The sequence below is a fragment of the Ahaetulla prasina genome, chromosome 10 (assembly GCF_028640845.1).
Source record: "Ahaetulla prasina isolate Xishuangbanna chromosome 10, ASM2864084v1, whole genome shotgun sequence".
Taxonomy (NCBI): domain Eukaryota; kingdom Metazoa; phylum Chordata; class Lepidosauria; order Squamata; family Colubridae; genus Ahaetulla; species Ahaetulla prasina.
The window spans coordinates 23,339,254-23,358,673 of record NC_080548.1 but is presented as its reverse complement, the minus strand read 5'-3'; the positions used below and the strand labels follow the sequence as shown (position 1 = coordinate 23,358,673).

The window sequence follows — 19,420 nt, the reverse complement described above, 5'->3', positions numbered from 1 at the left end:
GGGATGGTTCCATTTTTAGGGCTGAAATGGGATTCAACCTGAGTTTCCTGAATTTGAGGGCAACACTCTAACTTCTAGAGCAGGGGTGTCAAACTCGATTTCATTGAGGGTTGTCTTTGACCTCAAAGGGCCGGGGTGGGCAGGGCCAGGGTGGGCATGGCCAGTTCAACCCCACTCGTGTCAGGGGCGCCTGTGGTGGTCCAAGCAGTCTGCCAGTGGAAACGGGCTCCCGATCTTTGTTTCAGCTGGAATGGCTTCCTGCAACCCTCTGCCAGCGAAAACAGAGCTTGGGAGGGTCATGCATGGGAGGGCCGTGCGTGGCTGTTCTGAATTCCGTTTTCACTGGCAGAAGGCTGCAGGAGGCTTTGGCAGCTGAAAACAGAGCTTGGGAGCCCGTTTTCACTGGCAGAAGCACCACGGGCCGGTCCTCCGTTGTTTCCAGGGCAGCCCTGCGTGCCAGATCTAAGTACGCCTCGGGCCGGATCCAACCCCCAGGCCTTGAGTTTGATACCCCTGTTCTAGAGATATTCAGGATAAATGGGGGAATGAGAGATATAAACAAAGGAGTAAAAGGTTCCTAAACAGGTCTAGATCAGAGCATAGCAAAAGCAGATCCATTTCTCAACTCACGGCAAAAGGCGGCTGTCCTCCAGCTCTTGATAATGGCTCCAGCTGCTTGACACACAGCGACGTAGGCCTGCAGGCTCCGGCAAAGAGCTTCTTTGGCTCCGTGAGCAGCACACATTTCATACAGGCAGTGACTGAAATACTCTTCAGGCTTCACCAGGAGATGGCAGCCTTCAAAAGGGCCTGAGGAGGCCTTGATCAGCCCACAAGAACTCTCTACCTGATACGGCCTGATCTGAGTAGCACTGCAGGAGGGACAGTTCTTCCTGCAGTCATCCGAACACCTGAGGCCTCCCGCTGACACCTTCCAGGAGGCTCCAAACGTGGTCAAGTTGGAGGTGCTGGTTCCATCAGGCAACTGGAATTCATCTCGTCTCTCCCCGTTGAAGTTGCCACACAGGCCACACACCTGTCCTTGATACACGCTAGGGATGATCAGAAGGATGAATTGAGAAGAACCATAGAGAACTTTGAAACCAAAGTCCGTCTGGACCACAACGTTCTTCCCCTCTTGATGGATTAAAATTGATCTTCTCTTTATCACGAGTGGCAGGGCATAGGCTTCTTCATTCACCTATGCAGAAAGAAGAGAAAAAAATCCATGGGAGATTTAACTGGCATGAAGATTTAGTATTTTTAAGATTTTCTTTCTTCCACCTTTATTACTTTCGAAAGTAACTCAAAGTGGTGAACATCAACAATACATCTTCCTCCCCTTATGTTCCCACAACAACAACCAGGGGTGGGTTTCAAAAATTTTAGCAAGGGGTTCTCTGCCTGGTTGCTAGTTGGGTATGGCCATGGTGGGCGTGGCCTAGTTGGCCTCCTGCACCACTGTGGAGGGGGACTTTTTGCCCTCCTCGGGCTCTGGAGGCTTTCTTTGAGCCTCCTGGAGGGCAAAAACGGCCTCCCCAGACTCTGGAGTTGCTCTGGAGGCTGGAAATGGGCCTTCCTGAACTTCCAGTAGCCCATTTTTCACCCTCCCCGAGCCTCCGCATGTGTCCTGCACTTACCTGCATCCAAAATGGGCCACATGGGGACTCCTGGGAGGGGAGGGGTGGGTGGGGCCAGCCAGGAGTAGGATTTGGGGGTTCTCCGAACTGCACAGAATCTTAGCTAGAGGTTCTCCTGAACCCCTGCGAACCCCCAGCAGCTCCACCCCTGACAACAACTCTGTGGAATGGATTGGACTGGGAGTGACTGGCCCAAAGTCACGCAGTCAGGTTTCATGCCTAAGTCGGGACTAGAACTCACCGTCTCCTGGTTTTTAGGCTGGCACCTTAACCACTACACCAAACTGGCTCTCTTGAATAGATGGACACAACCCACCTTCACATGTTCCCAGGGGCCAGAAAAACACAACTGAATTAGCTCCAAAGAGCAAATAATGTCTTTTCATTAGTGTCAGCCACAGAAAAATATCCTGATTTCTCTCCCCCCACCCCAAATTCTAATTTTGTCCAAGGAAGGAGAAATAATTTTAGGGTGTTTTTTTTCTTGGAGAAGAGCATTTTACTGGAACTGTAGTGGGTGAAGGATGGTATTTGCTGTGAGATAACCCTGGGTTGCAATGTATGGTTGTGAAAGTTGGACCGTAAGGAAGGCTGAGTGCCAAAGAATTGAGATCTTTGAACTCTGGTGCTGGAGAAGACTCCTGCGAGTCCTTTGGACTGCAAGGTGATCAAACCAGTTAGTCCTAGAGGAGACCAATCCTGACTGCTCTTTTGAAGGCCAGATCTGAAGATGAAACTCAAATACTTTGGCCACCTAATGAGAAGGAAGGACTCACTGGAGAAGAGCCTAATGCTGGGAAAGATTCCTGCGAGTCCCTTGGACTGCAAGGTGATCAAACCAGTTAGTCCTAGAGGAGACCAATCCTGACTGCTCTTTAGAAGGCCAGATCCTGAAGATGAAACTGAAATACTTTGGCCACCTAATGAGAAAAAAGGACTCACTGGAGAAGAGCCTCATGCTGAGAATGATTGAGGGCAAAAGAAGAAGAGGACGACAGAGAACGAGGTGGCTGGATGGAGTCACTGAAGCAGTAGGCATGAGTTTAAATGGACTCCAGAGGATGGTAGAGGACAGGAAGGCCTGGAGGAACGTTGTCCATGGGGTCCCAATGGGTTGGACATGACTTCGCAACTAACAACAAAAATGAGTGAATCTTTTGCCCTTCACTGTACAATCCTCTCTCTGGTATCCCGGCAACATTTAAATTTCAAAGAAAGATATGATGGGAGGACTCCTCCCATTTAAAGTTTTGGGTTTTTTTTTGTTTTTTACTAGCAATGCAATTTTCTTCATGAAGGGGAAATCTCACCCTGGAGGAATTTAAAGAATCTGTCTCCCTTATATTGCTGTCTTCAAGATGCTTCCCAGAATTTAGAAAGGCCATTTGCACTCAGCTCTGGTTTACACTCTTTCCTACAACTTGAGCTTTTTCTGCACTATTCATTTACAGCGTCTTTGGGAGTATCACTCAGCCATCACTGAAGTGATATATAGAACCTGTCTGCATTACTGTTATTTGGGCACAACTAAGGTTGGGTGACTTTAGAAGATGCTATAAATCTCCAGCATAGAAATGACCTTGAAATCTCCGATTCCAAAAAGCACAACGGGCCTTCCTAGCTTTGTGAAACAGCAACTAGATAGAAAAAGGGAAACGACAGAAGGGGGAGACAAACTCTACCAATCTACAAGTCTCGAAATCTGATGAATGGGCTACAGGAACAGCTAAAATCAGAATCCATTGATGATAAATAGCATGGGAATCCTCTCCTAGCACCGGTATCACTATGTGGGACTGTAGGAAATTGAAATTGCTAGAAGCATAAGGTACGTGCTATCGATGCTGCATAAATACATTTTCAGAAGTTAGGAGGGGGTTCCAAATTTGAGAGAGCCTGACTATCTCAGCAGTGGATGTTCCTTATGAGGTTTCTCATTAAACCTTCATGGATTCATTACTGATTCTTTACACCAGGGAAAGAACTGACGTCAGAAGCGAAGCATCATCTAAGTGTAAGCGATCAGACCTGCTGGACCTGTGCAACAGCATCCTCACAGCTTAGCAATAGCACTTAGACTTATATACCGCTTCATAGTGCTTTACAGCCCTCTCTAAGAGGTTTATAGAGTCAGCCTATTTCCCCCAATAATCTGGATCCTCATTTTACCGACCTTGGAAGGATGGAAAGCTGAGTCAACCTTGAGCCGGTGAGGATCAAACTGCTGACTATGGGCAGAGTTAGCCTGCAATATTGCTGTCAACTCTGGTGTGAACCTGGCTGAAGCCATCTTGTCCTGCCTCACAGTTGCCACGAAGCCTGAGATAGAAGGGGAGGAGGGGAGTAGATAGCCCAGCTTACAGTCAAAATAAAAAGTTTTCCTGTGGGAACCAATGTCATCGTAACAGGTGGCTGGTGAAGGAGGAAAGGAGTCTGCCAGCCATATTCATTGGACAATGTGACTGATGACACTGGGAAAGGGGGAAGTATTAATCTTTTAATTAGGTAGAAACCGTGGGAACTTTCAGAGTTGACTTTCACCAGCTGTGCTGATATGATATATCCAATAAACATGTTCTTAGAGGAATCTACCTGCCTCGGAGTTCTGCTTTCAATGGGTGCATTACTCAGAACACTGACAACAGCTTTCTAACCACTGCACCACCAGGGCTAGTTTGTTTAAAGAAGTAGGAAATGTGGTAGAAAACTACCAAAAGAGTTTGGTATAAGCAGGAGGAAATACACTGCTGGGTAGGACACAGGACCTACCTGAACTTGCCAAGTCATTCCTCTCACAAGTCTGATGAGATAACCTCGGAGAGTGATGACAACTGCCTTGGGCACGACTTTGCCTTCCCGATTGCTCTCGTTCTCCACCACTACAGAGAAATGGGCCAGTTCAGGATCCTTGCCACAGACTTCGACCAGTGTGTAAGAACAGGACCCGAGGAAGTTGAAGGTCTCTCCATCCAAAGTGAGGTAGTGGCTTCCACCGGTTACGCTGCATTTGCCATAGCCATGAGGGTGACAAGCTTGCTTCCCGTTCTCAATCCTGCATTCCTGCTGAGGCCCACAGAAGACCTTCCGACACTCTACGGCGCCATTTTCTCCACAACGACATTTGTCTTGGCAAGAGGCACTGAGGTAAAATTCATCACCCTTTTTATAATACCTGCCCTCGTACAGACAACCACATTCTCCTATTGGGACACACTCATCTCCACTCAGGACAAACCCAGTATTGCAATAGCAGCCTTCTTTGCAGGATGTCTCACATCCATCGGGGGCTGAGAGGCCATGACAGGTCACAGGGCAGCCATCTCCACAGAGTTCGTAGTGGGAATTAGGGGGGCAGGAAAAACCTGAAAGAAACAGTTGAATATTAAAGGGGGAGGGGTGTCACATATGGTTTGTTTAACGATAATTTGTTGACCCAAAGGTGCTTTTTCCAAGAGGCAACTGGACTTTCTTGTTTTTTGTTCTGAAGACATTTCGCTTCTCATCTGTTGTGACCCAGGCTGAAGTAGGTAGTAGGAAACTCAAGTCAGTGAAAAAACAAACTTTATTCAAACAGCTGAGAATTACTTCATTCCCAGCGTAGTTCAATTAAATTAAAGCAAATTTCTCCCTACACAAATTCCTCAGTCCTATCGCAAACCTTGGTCCAATAAGGCAAACTGCCAAAGGCTTTCTTGGCAAAAGTTCCGAAGTCACCGATACAAAAATAAATGCATGAAGACGAAGCTACCAATGTTGTTTTCCGGCAAAGCCCAAACATCGTTGCTCGTCTGTTTTAAGCCTTATGGGAGGGGCCAACCATCTCTTGGCCCTGCTCCCGAGTCGTCCTCCTTGCTTGAGCTGCTGTTGCCTTCTGGCAGCTCTTCTCATGCGTGCATTAGGAACAGGCTCCTCCTGTTCCTCTGCCTCACTACTATCAGGCTCTGGAGGCTCTGGAGTCTGTACCTCACTCCTTGATGGCCCTGGCCCCACCTCAGCCTCATCACTGTCCGACTTCGTTGCCAGCTCCGCAGGCTGCTGGCAGACCACAACATCATCCAAGAAGCTTCTTCATCTCTGACAGGATAGTGGGGAATGGAAGGATTTATATTCCTTGCAGGACAGCTGTTCATTTGCATCCTTTTAGCGGGTCATTGAGAGCACTTGGAGGTTTATCCTTCCATTCTCCACTATCCTGTCAGAGCTGAAGAAGCTTCAATTCCAGTTGAACATCAGGAAACATTCCATAACAGTAAGAGCTCATCACCTATGGAACAAACTATTTTGAAAGGTTGCAGCCTCTCTTTTGCTGATAGTGCTTCATAATGGCCAGGGGATCATCTCTTAAAATACTAGAATAATGGATTCTGCATTCGGCAGGGGGTATTGGGGGACCAGTTGCTTGCTAATGTACCTCCCAAACCTTCATTCCTAGTTCCAATAATGCAGTGCTAAACTAAGCCACAATTCACAATCTGCAAGCAATATATGGACTCAGATAAGGTAGGAAGCCCAACGTGAGCCAACTCCATCGCAGCTTGGCGCACATGTGTGCAATCAGCTTCTAAATAGCAACTGAAACAAAACCAGACTCTCCCGTCATGTAATAGGATCCGTGTTGACTTTGCAGGAAGGACTCCTGAGCCTGACAGCTTGCGAGATTTTTGCCAGACCTGTGCAAAGCATCTCACACTCCGGTTGAATTAAGCAGGGCTAAAGTTGAACCATCGCTTCTCCCTCAAGTTGGCAGCTGCCTGAAAACTGCAGCACTGCACAAGGGCACTTTGACTATTTGACGGTGGGTGAGACTATATTCACCCTACCTGTGCTTAGAAGTGAGAAGGCCATATTGCTTTGCAAAGCTGTTTTGGTTGATGCTTTGCTTGAGCCTTCCCAAGAGATTTCTGGGGACAGGGGAGGGAGGAACTGGGTGCTGAGCTGTGGTGGCCCACCGGTTACGCTGCATTTGCCATAGCCACGAGGGTGACAAGCTTGCTTCCCGTTCTCAATCCTGCATTCCTGCTGAGGCCCACAGAAGACCTTCCGACACTCTACGGCGCCATTTTCTCCACAACGACATTTGTCTTGGCAAGAGGCACTGAGGTAAAATTCATCACCCTTTTTATAATACCTGCCCTCATACAGACAACCACATTCTCCTATTGGGACACACTCATCTCCACTCAGGACAAACCCAGTATTGCAATAGCAGCCTTCTTTGCAGGATGTCTCACATCCATCGGGGGCTGAGAGGCCATGACAGGTCACAGGGCAGCCATCTCCACAGAGTTCGTAGTGGGAATTAGGGGGGCAGGAAAAACCTGAAAGAAACAATTGAATATTAAGGGGGGAGGGGTGTCACATATGGTTTGTTTAACGATAATTTGTTGACCCAAAGGTGCTTTTTCCAAGAGGCAACTGGACTTTCTTGTTTTTTGTTCTGAAGACATTTCGCTTCTCATCTGTTGTGACCCAGGCTGAAGTAGGTAGTAGGAAACTCAAGTCAGTGAAAAAACAAACTTTATTCAAACAGCTGAGAATTACTTCATTCCCAGCGTAGTTCAATTAAATTAAAGCAAATTTCTCCCTACACAAATTCCTCAGTCCTATCGCAAACCTTGGTCCAATAAGGCAAACTGCCAAAGGCTTTCTTGGCAAAAGTTCCGAAGTCACCGATACAAAAATAAATGCATGAAGACGAAGCTACCAATGTTGTTTTCCGGCAAAGCCCAAACATCGTTGCTCGTCTGTTTTAAGCCTTATGGGAGGGGCCAACCATCTCTTGGCCCTGCTCCCGAGTCGTCCTCCTTGCTTGAGCTGCTGTTGCCTTCTGGCAGCTCTTCTCATGCGTGCATTAGGAACAGGCTCCTCCTGTTCCTCTGCCTCACTACTATCAGGCTCTGGAGGCTCTGGAGTCTGTACCTCACTCCTTGATGGCCCTGGCCCCACCTCAGCCTCATCACTGTCCGACTTCGTTGCCAGCTCCGCAGGCTGCTGGCAGACCACAACATCATCCAAGAAGCTTCTTCATCTCTGACAGGATAGTGGGGAATGGAAGGATTTATATTCCTTGCAGGACAGCTGTTCATTTGCATCCTTTTAGCGGGTCATTGAGAGCACTTGGAGGTTTATCCTTCCATTCTCCACTATCCTGTCAGAGCTGAAGAAGCTTCAATTCCAGTTGAACATCAGGAAACATTCCATAACAGTAAGAGCTCATCACCTATGGAACAAACTATTTTGAAAGGTTGCAGCCTCTCTTTTGCTGATAGTGCTTCATAATGGCCAGGGGATCATCTCTTAAAATACTAGAATAATGGATTCTGCATTCGGCAGGGGGTATTGGGGGACCAGTTGCTTGCTAATGTACCTCCCAAACCTTCATTCCTAGTTCCAATAATGCAGTGCTAAACTAAGCCACAATTCACAATCTGCAAGCAATATATGGACTCAGATAAGGTAGGAAGCCCAACGTGAGCCAACTCCATCACAGCTTGGCGCACACGTGTGCAATCAGCTTCTAAATAGCAACTGAAACAAAACCAGACTCTCCCGTCATGTAATAGGATCCGTGTTGACTTTGCAGGAAGGACTCCTGAGCCTGACAGCTTGCGAGATTTTTGCCAGACCTGTGCAAAGCATCTCACACTCCGGTTGAATTAAGCAGGGCTAAAGTTGAACCATCGCTTCTCCCTCAAGTTGGCAGCTGCCTGAAAACTGCAGCACTGCACAAGGGCACTTTGACTATTTGATGGTGGGTGAGACTATATTCACCCGACCTGTGCTTAGAAGTGAGAAGGCCATATTGCTTTGCAAAACTGTTTTGGTTGATGCTTTGCTTGAGCCTTCCCAAGAGATTTCTGGGGACAGGGGAGGGAGGAACTGGGTGCTGAGCTGTGGTGGCCCAGTGGTTAGAATGCAGCACTGCAGGCTCCTTCTGCTGCCTGACAGCTGCCTGCAATATGGCAGTTCGAATCTCACCAGGCTCAAGGTTGACTCAGCCTTCCATCCTTCTGCAGAAATGAGCAAAAGGACCCAGATTGTTGGGGGCAGTAGGTTGACTCTGTAAACCACTTAGAGAGGGCTGTAAAATCACTGTGAAGCAGTAAATAAGTCTAACTGCTAGTGCTAGTACTCCATGGCTGAAGGTTTTCAAGAAAACATTGGAGACCACCAGTGGTGGGTTTTAAAATTTTTTACTACCGGTTCTGTGGGTGTGGCTTGGTGGGTGTGGCATGGCTTGGTGGGCATGGCAGAGGAAGGATACTGCAAAATCTCCATTCCCACCCCATTCCAGGGGAAGGTTACTGCAAAAATCCCCATTTCCTCCCGATCAGCTGGGATTTGGGAGGCAGAGAATAGATGGGGGCGGGGCCAATCAGAATTTTTACTACCGATTCTCCGATCTACTCAAAATTTCCGCTACCGATTCTCCAGAACTGGTCAGAACCTGCTGAAACCCCACCTCTGGAGACCATTTGTTAGGGATGGTATTAGGACTCCTGCCTTGAGCAGAAGGTTGGACTAGAAGACCTCCAAAGTCCCTTCCAGCCGTATAATTTTATGATCCTATGACTCAAGAGCTGCAAGATGCAGAGCGTGAGATTTGAAGCCCCTCCCCTTTTGTGCCAAAGAGGCGGGGCTTCAGTTGTGATGCCCTGGTTCAGCTCTTGAAGATTTTGACCCTTTCCCACACGTGTCCCTACCTCCATCAAAGGAATGCGTTCCTTTGAAGATCGAGACAGTCCTACAAGTTCTTTCTTGTCCAGCCAGAAGAGACTTCCAATTATCTATATTATTTTTTACGATGATAGTAGTGATCATCCTTACTTACAATCAGAAACTTCCCCCACCCGCAACAATAAAAAAAACCCTTCTCAGGCATCCCAAAATACAGCTAATGTTATATGTATATTTATACTTCACTTCGTTGTAATAGAAAGAACATTAGTCAGAAGGATTTGTTGAGTTGATTCATTGTATATTGCTTTGGGATTACTTTCAACGGAAAAGCGGGCCAAAAATGGTTAAATAAATAATGCTCCCTCCCTCCCTCCCTTTCAGATAACACCTTCAAAGAGGGAAGTTTCTTCACAAGTATCAGAGCACTGGAGGAAAGGATAAACTCACCTTACACCCAACGGTAAATTCCCCCTCTGGCTGATGTTTTATTTATTTTTAAAAATATAAAAATGGCACTTTAAACATTATCAGATCTAGTTTGGTTTGGAGAAGGATTGTTGGTCCCAAAGGTACTTTTTTTTTCAAGAGGCAACTGGACTTTCTGGTTTTCCTTTGAAGACGTTTCTCTCAGGGGTGGACTTCAAAGTTTTTTGCAATGGGTTCTCTGCCCGGTTGCTGGGTGAGTGTGGCCATGGTGGGCGTGGCCTTGTCGGCCTCCTGCACCACAGTTGTGGGGGGGCGGTTTTGCCCTCCCCGGGCGCCAGAGGCTTTCCTCGAGCCTTTGGGAGGGCAAAAACGGCCTCCCCAGGCTCCAAATGCCCGTTTCTGGCCTTCCCGAACTTCCAGTAGGCCCATTTTTCACCCTCCTTGAGCCTCTGCACTCACCCTGAACTTACCTGCATCCAAAAACAGGCCACGTGGGGACTCCTGGGAGGGGTGGGGTGGGGTGGGCGGGGCCATCCAAGAGTGGGATCTCCAAACTGCACAGAATCTTAGCTAGAGGTTCTCCCGAACCCCTGTGAATCCCCAGCAGCCCACCCCTGGTTTCTCTTCTTATCCAAGAAGCTTCTTCACCTCTGACTGGATGATGGGGGAAGAAGCTTCTTGGATGAGAAACGAAACACCTTCAAAGAAAAAAACAGAAAGTCCAGTTGCCTCTTGAAAAAGCACCTTGGGACAGCCATGACCTGGATGACTGAGAATCTCCATAGACAAGAAGGATTGTTTGTTAGCTTCTTTCTTTGACCTCCCCTCGAAAACATCTCTCTTATATAATGTTTCTCAACCTTGGCCACTTTAAGACCTGTGGACTTCAACTCCCAGAATTCCCCAGCCAGCCATGCTGTCTGGGGAATTCTGGGAGTTGAAGTCCACAGGTCTTAAAGTGGCCACGGTTGAAAAATACTGCTCTAATACTTACTGCAAAAGGAGGCCAACCGCCACTGGTTAATCTGGATGCCCAGTGCTTGGCACACCGTTACGTAGGCTGCAATGGCACTGCACAAGATGCTCTGGTGGCCCTTGTACAGACAGGCATCCAAGACACAAGAATCAAAGTAAGGAGCTGGGTTGACCGCTATGTGGCAATGCTTGAATGGTCCATCTTTCCTGGAGAGGACCCCACAGTAGTGATCCTTCTTATAGATCTCTTTCTCGTTTTCACTACAGCCTGGGCAGTTGCTGGTGCACCCATTCACACAATCAAGGCTCTCGCCTTCTTTCCAGCTGTCAGCAAACTGGATAAAATTGGCTGCTGGGGCCCCATTCTTCATGGTCAATTCTCTACCGGGTTTTTGACCGTTGTTACCGCAGAGACCACAAATCGCATTGAGGTAGCTGCCAGGAACGGTGATGTGGACTAATCTATTCCAACTGAAGATGACGGAAAGGTCAAACTGAGTCTTGATAAGGAGATGATTTCCACTAAGGTAGGCCTGGATCTTGTCTTCATAATAGAAAGGTAAATCCACTAATACTCCATCAACCTATAGGAAGAGAAAAGAATATTGTCAAAATGGAAATCAAAGTGTACAGAGCCCAGTGTAACAACATTGCCAAAAAGGCATTAAGGGTTGTTAACTTCATCTTGGTAGCTTCTTTTCTGGTAAAATTGTACTGCTAATTAGAACATACAAATTTGTAGAACATAAAAATTTGTTAGATCAATTCTCGAATACAGCTCTTCTCCCTGGAACCTGCACTGTATATCTGATATTAATACAATCAAGCGAGTCCAGAGTTATTTCACAAGAAGAGTCCTCCACTCCTCTGTTCACAACAGAATATCTTATGCCACCAGACTTGAAATTTTGGGCTTAGACAACTTAGAATTATGCCGCCTTCAGTCCTACCTAAGCCTAGTACATAAAATTATCTGCTACAACCTCCTTCTGTCAATGACTACTTCAGCTTCAACCACAATACATGAGCACACAATCGATACTAACTCAAGGTAAACTGCACCAAACTCAATTGCAGAAAATACGATTTCAGCAACAGAGTAATCAACACCAGAAATGCACTACTTGACTCTGTGTGACTCCCCAAAACTTGTCTTTGGGACTCCCCAAAACTTTAACCTTAGACTGTCTACTGTTGACCTCACCCTATTCCTAAGAGGTCTGTAAGGGGTGTGCATAAGTGCACCAACATACTTACCATCCCTGTCCTAATGTCCCCATTTTATTCATATCCATTTTATCTACTCATAATCACAAGTATAAGCATAATCATGTTTATACTTATATCTGTTATCTTATACATTCTTGACAAAAAAAAGCCTACCACCCAGGAGGAAAGATCAGAGACCATATTTAAGAGAAACTCCAGTCCATAATATCCTTATACAAAATAAAACGTGCCATTGAAACTCTCACTCCAATGCTTCTTTAGGACAAACTAATATAGTATTACAGGTAATCCTTGATTTACAATCACAATTGAGACCAGAGTTTCTGTTATTAAGCAAGACAATAGTTAAGTGACGCCCAATTTTACAACTTTTTGCCGGATTGTTAAATGAATAACTACAATTGTTAAGTGAATCCTATGGTTGTTAAATGAATCTGGCTACCCCCGTTGCCTGTCAGAAGCCAAGTGAGAAGGTTGCAAATGGTGATCGTATAGCAATAGCACTTAGACTTATATACTGCTTCACAGTGCTTTACAGCCCTCTCTAAGTAATGTACAGAATCAGTCTATTGCCCCCAACAATCTGGGTCCTCGTTTTGCCGACCTCGGAAGGATGGAAGGCTGAGTCAACCCTGAGCCAGTCAGGATCGAACTAAAGGCAGTGGGCAGAGTTTGCCTGCAATACTGCATTCTAACCACTGTGTTACCATGGCTCGGTGACCCTGGAATGCTGCAACTGTTGCAAAGATGATATTGTTGCCAAGTGCCCGAATTGTGATCACGTGACTGTCAGGATGTTGCTATAAGGATCAAACGTGTGATAACTTTTTTTCAATGGTGTCGTAACTTTGAACAGTCACTAAACAAATGTTTGTAAGTTGAGGACAACCTGCGTTAGCCTAGCCTCTTACCTGGATTGTATCAGGATGATCCTGGCTGATGGTAATGACCATATTATAGACTTCCAAGGTCATAAGAGAAGAAAACAGCAAGATCTTCCTGCCTTGGCTGTTCTGGATCTTGATGGCGAATGGCGTGAGAGCAGGATCCTTGGCACAGAAGCCAACCAGCTGGTAGAGGCAAGTGCCAGTAAAGTCATATTTGTGCCCATCAAAAGTGGCATAGTGATGATTCCCCAGTACTGTGCACGTGGCAAAGCTGATAGCGTAGCAATCTTGGATGCCGTCATCTATTCCGCATATTTCGCTAGCCTTGCAGCTGGCTGGCTCACACACTACAATGCCCATCTTGGGGTCACACCTGCAGCGAGAGGTGCAGTTCTTATCTCCCCAGAATTCCTGCTCTGGTTTGTAGTAGACACCATTGTAGGTACAGCCACAACTCCCCACGGGGACACATCGATCTACACTGAGTACGTAGCCTTCGTTGCATTGGCAGGTTTCCACACAGGGCATCTTGCAAGAGGTGGAAGCCAATCGCTCCGAGCAAGTGTTTGGGCAGGCGCTTCCACAGGCCTCGTAGTGGCTGTTCTCAGGACAGGGCAAAGCTGGAAAGAAGGAGCAGAGTAAGGACTTTTCAGTAAGTTGAATGGACAGAATGCCAATGGCACAGCAAGGCAGGGCTACCCAACAGCAGTAAACTCTACCAACCAGATCATGTGTTTTCCTCTCCTCTCCTCTCCTCTCCTCTCCTCTCCTCTCCTCTCCTCTCCTCTCCTCTCCTCTCCTCTCCTCTCCTCTCCTCTCCTCTCCTCTCCTCTCCTCTCCTCTCCTCTCCTCTCCCTCTCCCTCTCCCTCTCCCCTGCCCTGCCCTGCCCTCCCCTGCCCTCTCCTCTCCTCTCCTCTCCTCTCCTCTCCTCTCCTCTCCTCTCCTCTCCTTTCCTTTCCTTTCCTTTCTTCTCCTCTCCTCTTTCCTTTTCTTCCCTTTTTAACTTGCCTTCATTATTTTTTTTATAATTTTTTATAAATTTATTTATTTATTTTCATAAATATCTCAAGGTGGTGAACACTTACTGTATTTTTTGGAGTATAAGACACACCTTTCCCCCTCAAAAAAGAGGGTGAAAATCTGGGTGCGTCTTATACTCCGAATGTAGCCCCACCCAGCTTCTCAAGCGGAGGTTTCAGAGGCTGAAAGAAGCTCCCAAATAGAGCTTCAGAAAAGAAGCTCCCAAACAGAGTTTCAGAGGCTTTTTTTCCGAAGTTCTGTTTTGGAGGCTTTCAGAGGCAGAAAAAAGTTTTTTCTGAAATAGAGTTTCAGAGGCAGAAAAAAAAGCAAAAAAAAAAACAAGGCACAGAGCTCACGACTAAGAAACCTGTTGCTAAAATTCACCTCTGGGAACAGCTGATTGGGGGTATTCCGGGAGGCCAATTCCCCTGCTAATCAGATTTTTTCTTATTTTCCTCCCCAAAAACTAATTTGCATTTTATACTCCGGTGCATCTTATACTCCGAAAAATACGGTAATACTCCTTCCTCCTATTTTTACCACAACAACAATCCTGTAAGTTGGGCCAAGAGAGAGTGAGCCAAAGTCATGCAGTCAGCTTTTACGCCTAAGGCAGGACTAGTACTCACAGTTTCCTGGTGATTACCCCAAAGTCATCCAGTCACTTTCAAGCCTATGCTGAGACTAGAACTCACATCCCCTGGTGTCTAGCCTGATGCCTTAACCACTAGAACCAAACTGGTTCTTATATTACACATTATCTCACATATTAATATAACAGCATTATTCACATGGAGGCCACCTGGACATTTTATCTATACCAGTTCAGCGACCATCCAGCCAACCTGTTCCCCCAGAAATCTGACGAAAGAAAGCCTCTGCTTAACTAGTTGAATGATAAACTGGATTCTAGACAGAATCTTGCCAGTTGCTGAGAACTCTATAACTTTATTCTGTTCTCTTAACTTTTATTTAAAAAATGAACCAGGAAGACTCTTGCTTTCTGTTGAATGGGCTGACAAGCGCTTCACAATTATCCTTGGCATGTAAATTTGGGCTGCCCTGTCTTTATGATACCACACTTGCACAAAGGCTTTAAGAGTTGTAAACTTAATCTTGTGTAGCTTCTTCTCCAGAAACACTATACTACTAACCAGAGCATACAAAACATTTGCTAGACCAATTCTTGAATACAGCTCGACTGTCTGGAACCCATACCTCATTTCGGACATTAATACAATTGAGCGTGTCCAGAAATATTTTACAAGAAGAGTTCTCCACTCCTCTGATCACAACAAAATACCTTATGCAACCAGACTTGAAATCCTGGGTTTAGAAAATTTAGAACTCCGCTGCCTTCGGCATGACCTGAGCATACCTCATTTGCTACAATGTCCTTCCTGTCAAAGACTACTTCAGCTTCAACCGCAACAATACACGAGCACACAATAGATTTAAACTTAATGTGAACCGCTCCAATCTTGATTGTAGCAAATATGACTTCAGTAACAGAGTTGTTAATGCCTGGAATGCACTACCTGACTCTGTGGTCTCTTCCCAAAATCCCTAAAGCTTTAACCAAAAACTATCTACTATTGACCTCACCCTATTCCTAAGAGGTCTGTAAGGGGCATGCATAAGAGCACCAGCATGCCTACCGTTCCTGTCCTAATGTTCCCTTTGATTGTATCCAATTCGTATGGTTATTTCATGCTTATACTAATATATACTGTTGTGTTTGACAAAATAAATAAATAAATAAAATAAATAAATGGGCCAGCAAATGTCTACAGAGATTCTCAGTCATCTCAGGTGCTGTGTCAAGAGGCAACCAGACTTTCTGTGTTGTTGTTTTTCTTTGAAGGCATTTCGCTTCTCATCCAAGAAGCTTCTTCAGCTCTGAAGAAGCCTCTTGGATGAGAAGCGAAAGGTCTTTTTTAAAAATTTTTATTTGAATTTATATCCCGCCTTTCTCCGAAGACTCAGGGCGGCTTACACAGTGTTAAGCAATAGTCTTTATCCATTTGTATATTATATACAAAGTCAACTTTTATTGCCCCCAACAATCTGGGTCCCCATTTTATCTACCTTATAAAGGATGGAAGGCTGAGTCAACCTTGGGCCTGGTGGGACTTGAACTTGCAGTAATTGCAAGCAGCTGTGTTAATAACAGACAGATTTAGTCTGTTGAGCCACCAGAGGCCCTTTGAAGAGGTCTTCAAAGAAAAACCAGAAAGTCCAGTTGCCTCTTGCACCTTTGGGGCAAGTGTGTCAGCCATTAATTGGCAGCAAAGTGATGTGCCCCCCCATTCAATAAATAAACCCATCCTTTCCCGGGGAGGGGAAACACGAGGGGTTGGTTTTCCCTCATGCCACCCCGACAACCTGTACACTCACCACAACCGCTTTGTGTTCTCCAGTCTGTAACGATCACACCTTCATCGCGGCAGTGAGTTGCGTAAGCCTCTAGAGCTTTGCACAGGATGCTCTTGGCACCCCCGCTGAGACAGACGTCATAAATGCAGCTGTCAAAAAAGTGGTCAGGGTTTAACTTGGGGTGGCACTTCTGGAAGGGACCCCCGTCCAACTTGGTGAGGAGCCCACAGAATTTGTCGCTTCCAAAGAGCTGCTGCTTGCTCTCCTCACAGGTGGGGCATTTGCCCTTGCAGTAATGCCAGCAGAATGGATCGCGGTCCTTCACTTGCCAACTAGCGGCCCACTCCACCGCAGAATTCGCCTTGTCCCCTGCAGCTGTGGTCATGTCGTCCTTCGGGTTTTGGTTGAAATTCCCACAGAGGCCACAGAGGGAACCGTAGTAGCTGCTGGAGAGGGTGACAGATAAGAGGGAGGCCCCATCGAAAGATACCACCAGTCCAAAGTCGGTTTGCAGGATGGCATTCACGCCACTCCGGAAAAGTTGGATTTTCCCATCCTCCAGGGTCACAGGCAGGTTTGTGATGACCCCGTTCAGCTGTGTTTTCAAACACAAATATACTTACATAATGTAGGAGATATAGAAGAAGAGAAGAGAAGAGAAGAGAAGAGAAGAGAAGAGAAGAGAAGAGAAGGCAAGACAAGACAAGAGAAGACAAGAGAAGACAAGAGGAGAGGAGAGGAGAGGAGTGGAGAGAATAGAATAGAATAGAATAGAATAGAATAGAATAGAATAGAATAGAATAGAATAGAATAGAACAAAATAGTAACTTTATTGTCACTTTGAATGTACATTAATCAGCATACATTAAAATTAAATTTTGTTGCATACAGCTCTCAAAGGATCACCACGCTACATATAAATGATAAAATAAATGAATAAATACAAAATTATGTATATACCCACATATATTATATGACTCAGAGAAACAACACAGTCTAGTTCAGATGCACATGGCGAGAAAAACGAATCTTGGGAGATGAGCAGGTTGAGCCTGAAGGAGGGGTCAAATGCATCATCAGTCTCCAATCCCTTTGTGCCCACAAGAGAATCCAGCTCACCTTGAATTCCGCTGACCTTTTCTCGCTGCTAATTTGCTGTGACTGTTACTGGTTCAGATATTTCTAGAAAGTTTTAGCGTACAATAAACTTGCATTCATTTGAACCGCCTGGACTCCTGAATTATTCTGGCTAACACAACCGCCTACAAGTAGTCCTCCTCTTACAACTGGGACCAGAATTTCTGTTGCTAAACAAGGTGATTGTTACGTCGTCGTGCCCAATTTTATGACCTTTTGGCCACAGTTGTTAAGTCCCTGCCATTATTAAGTGAATCACACAATTGTTAAACAAATCTGGCTTTCCACTTCACTTTGATTGTCGGAACCTGGCCTGGAAGGTTACAGATCATGATTACCGGACCTTGCGATGCTTCAACTGTCGTAAGTACATACTTTTATTAGAATTTTAATTATTTTTAGCTAATTGAATCAGTTTTTTAATAATGTTTTAATTTTTGTATTCTTGTTTTTTACCTTGCTGTAAATTGCCCCGAGTCCTTCGGGAGAAGGGCGGTATATAAATGAAAATAATAAATAAATAAAATAAATACTGGTTGCCATGCACCCAAATTCTGATCACATGACTGTGGAAATGCTACAATGGTTGTTAAGTGCAAAGCCTGATGTCAATGCTATTGTAATTTTAAAGGTAAAGGCAAAGGTTCCCCTCACACATACATGCTAGTTGTTCCCTACTCTTCGGGGCAGTGCTCATCTCCATTTCAAAGCCGAAGAGCCAGCGCTATCCGAAGATATCTCCGTGGTCATGTGGCCGGCATGACTAAATGCCAAAGGCTCATGGAACACCTTCCCACCAAAGGTGATCTCTATTTTTTCTACTTGCATTTTTACGTGCTTTCGAAACTGCTAGGTCGGCAGAAGCTGGGACAAGTAACGGCAGCTCACCCCATTACACGGCAGCACTAGGGATTCGAATCGCTGAACTGCCGACCTTTCGATCGACAAGCTCAGCGTCCTAGCCCCTGAGCCACCATGTCCCTCTTAACTTTGCACAGTCCCTAAATGAATGATTGTAAATCGAGGGTTACCAGCAGGGGTGGGATTCTACCAGTTCGGACACGTTCGAGTGAACCGGTAGCTCCGGCGATCAGCTGGGAGCGAACCTGTTCGTTCCAATGATCAGGGGGGCCCACCCAACTCCCCCTGCGCTTTACTGACCTATATCTTTGCACCTGATTTGTGTGGCAGAGCGGATTGCCACGCCTCAGCTGTGTTACTCCCCAGTAGTAATGCAGAAGGTGTGTTTTCGTAAAACTCTGCATGTGCACGCAGCATGCGCACAAAGCACGCGATCACCGAACCGGTTGTTAAAGCGGCAGGATCCCACCATTGGCTCCCTGTATTTATGCAGGTAATCCTCAACTTACAACAGTTCGTTTAGTGACCGTTCAAAGTTATGACGGCACTGCTGAACATGACTTATAACCGTTTTTCACAGTTACGATCTTTGGCGCTTCCCCATGATCACATGATCAACATTCAGATGCCTGACCGCTGATTCATACTTATGACCGTCCAGGGGGAAGCCAGATTCACTTGACAAGCGGGTTACTAACTTCATCAGCTGAAGCGATCCACTTAACAACGGAGGCAAGGGAGGTCATAAAACGGGGCAAAACCCACTTCACAAATGTCTTTACTTAGCCAGTTAGAAACGCTGGGCTCAATTGTGAGCACAAGTCGAGAACTGCCTGTGTAGGACGAATTTTCAGGGTGTCTTCTAAAAAGCATGCAAAGTGACACCAGAAACAGGTTAGAATGCAGTTTGGTTTGGCCAAAACCTTTTCTGGCTCTGATGTCCGTCATGGAGAAGCTTCAAGGCCCCCGCAAAGGCCTCATCTAAACAAAGAGTGTGGTACTACCTGCCCTTTTTTTTTGTTTTTTGTTTCGGTGAATTATGTTGCCTTTGCTGCATGAATTTGTCAAAGGGAATGTAGGTCACCTTGCACCATCGGCCTGCTTTGCATTCAGAATGTGATGATCGAGTCACATTTTTGGACTGGCTTCGCATATCAGGTGCCAGAACCCAGCCAAGCTTAGCTGAT

The 19,420-nt window shown here is 46.0% G+C and overlaps 1 protein-coding gene across 1 annotated transcript in view; it reads right to left on the bottom strand.

The window, feature by feature from the left end:
• FCGBP (Fc gamma binding protein) overlaps positions 1–19,420 on the bottom strand; it is a 58,534-nt gene that overhangs the window by 3,953 nt on the left and 35,161 nt on the right. The window contains exons 13-18 of the mRNA XM_058195936.1: positions 16,257–16,830; positions 12,863–13,458; positions 10,741–11,305; positions 6,461–6,958; positions 4,410–5,002; positions 631–1,201 (exon numbers count right to left, since the gene is read on the bottom strand). Of these exons, the coding sequence (XP_058051919.1) occupies positions 631–1,201; positions 4,410–5,002; positions 6,461–6,958; positions 10,741–11,305; positions 12,863–13,458; positions 16,257–16,830 (3,397 nt within the window). The remainder of the gene's footprint in view (positions 1–630; positions 1,202–4,409; positions 5,003–6,460; positions 6,959–10,740; positions 11,306–12,862; positions 13,459–16,256; positions 16,831–19,420) is intronic.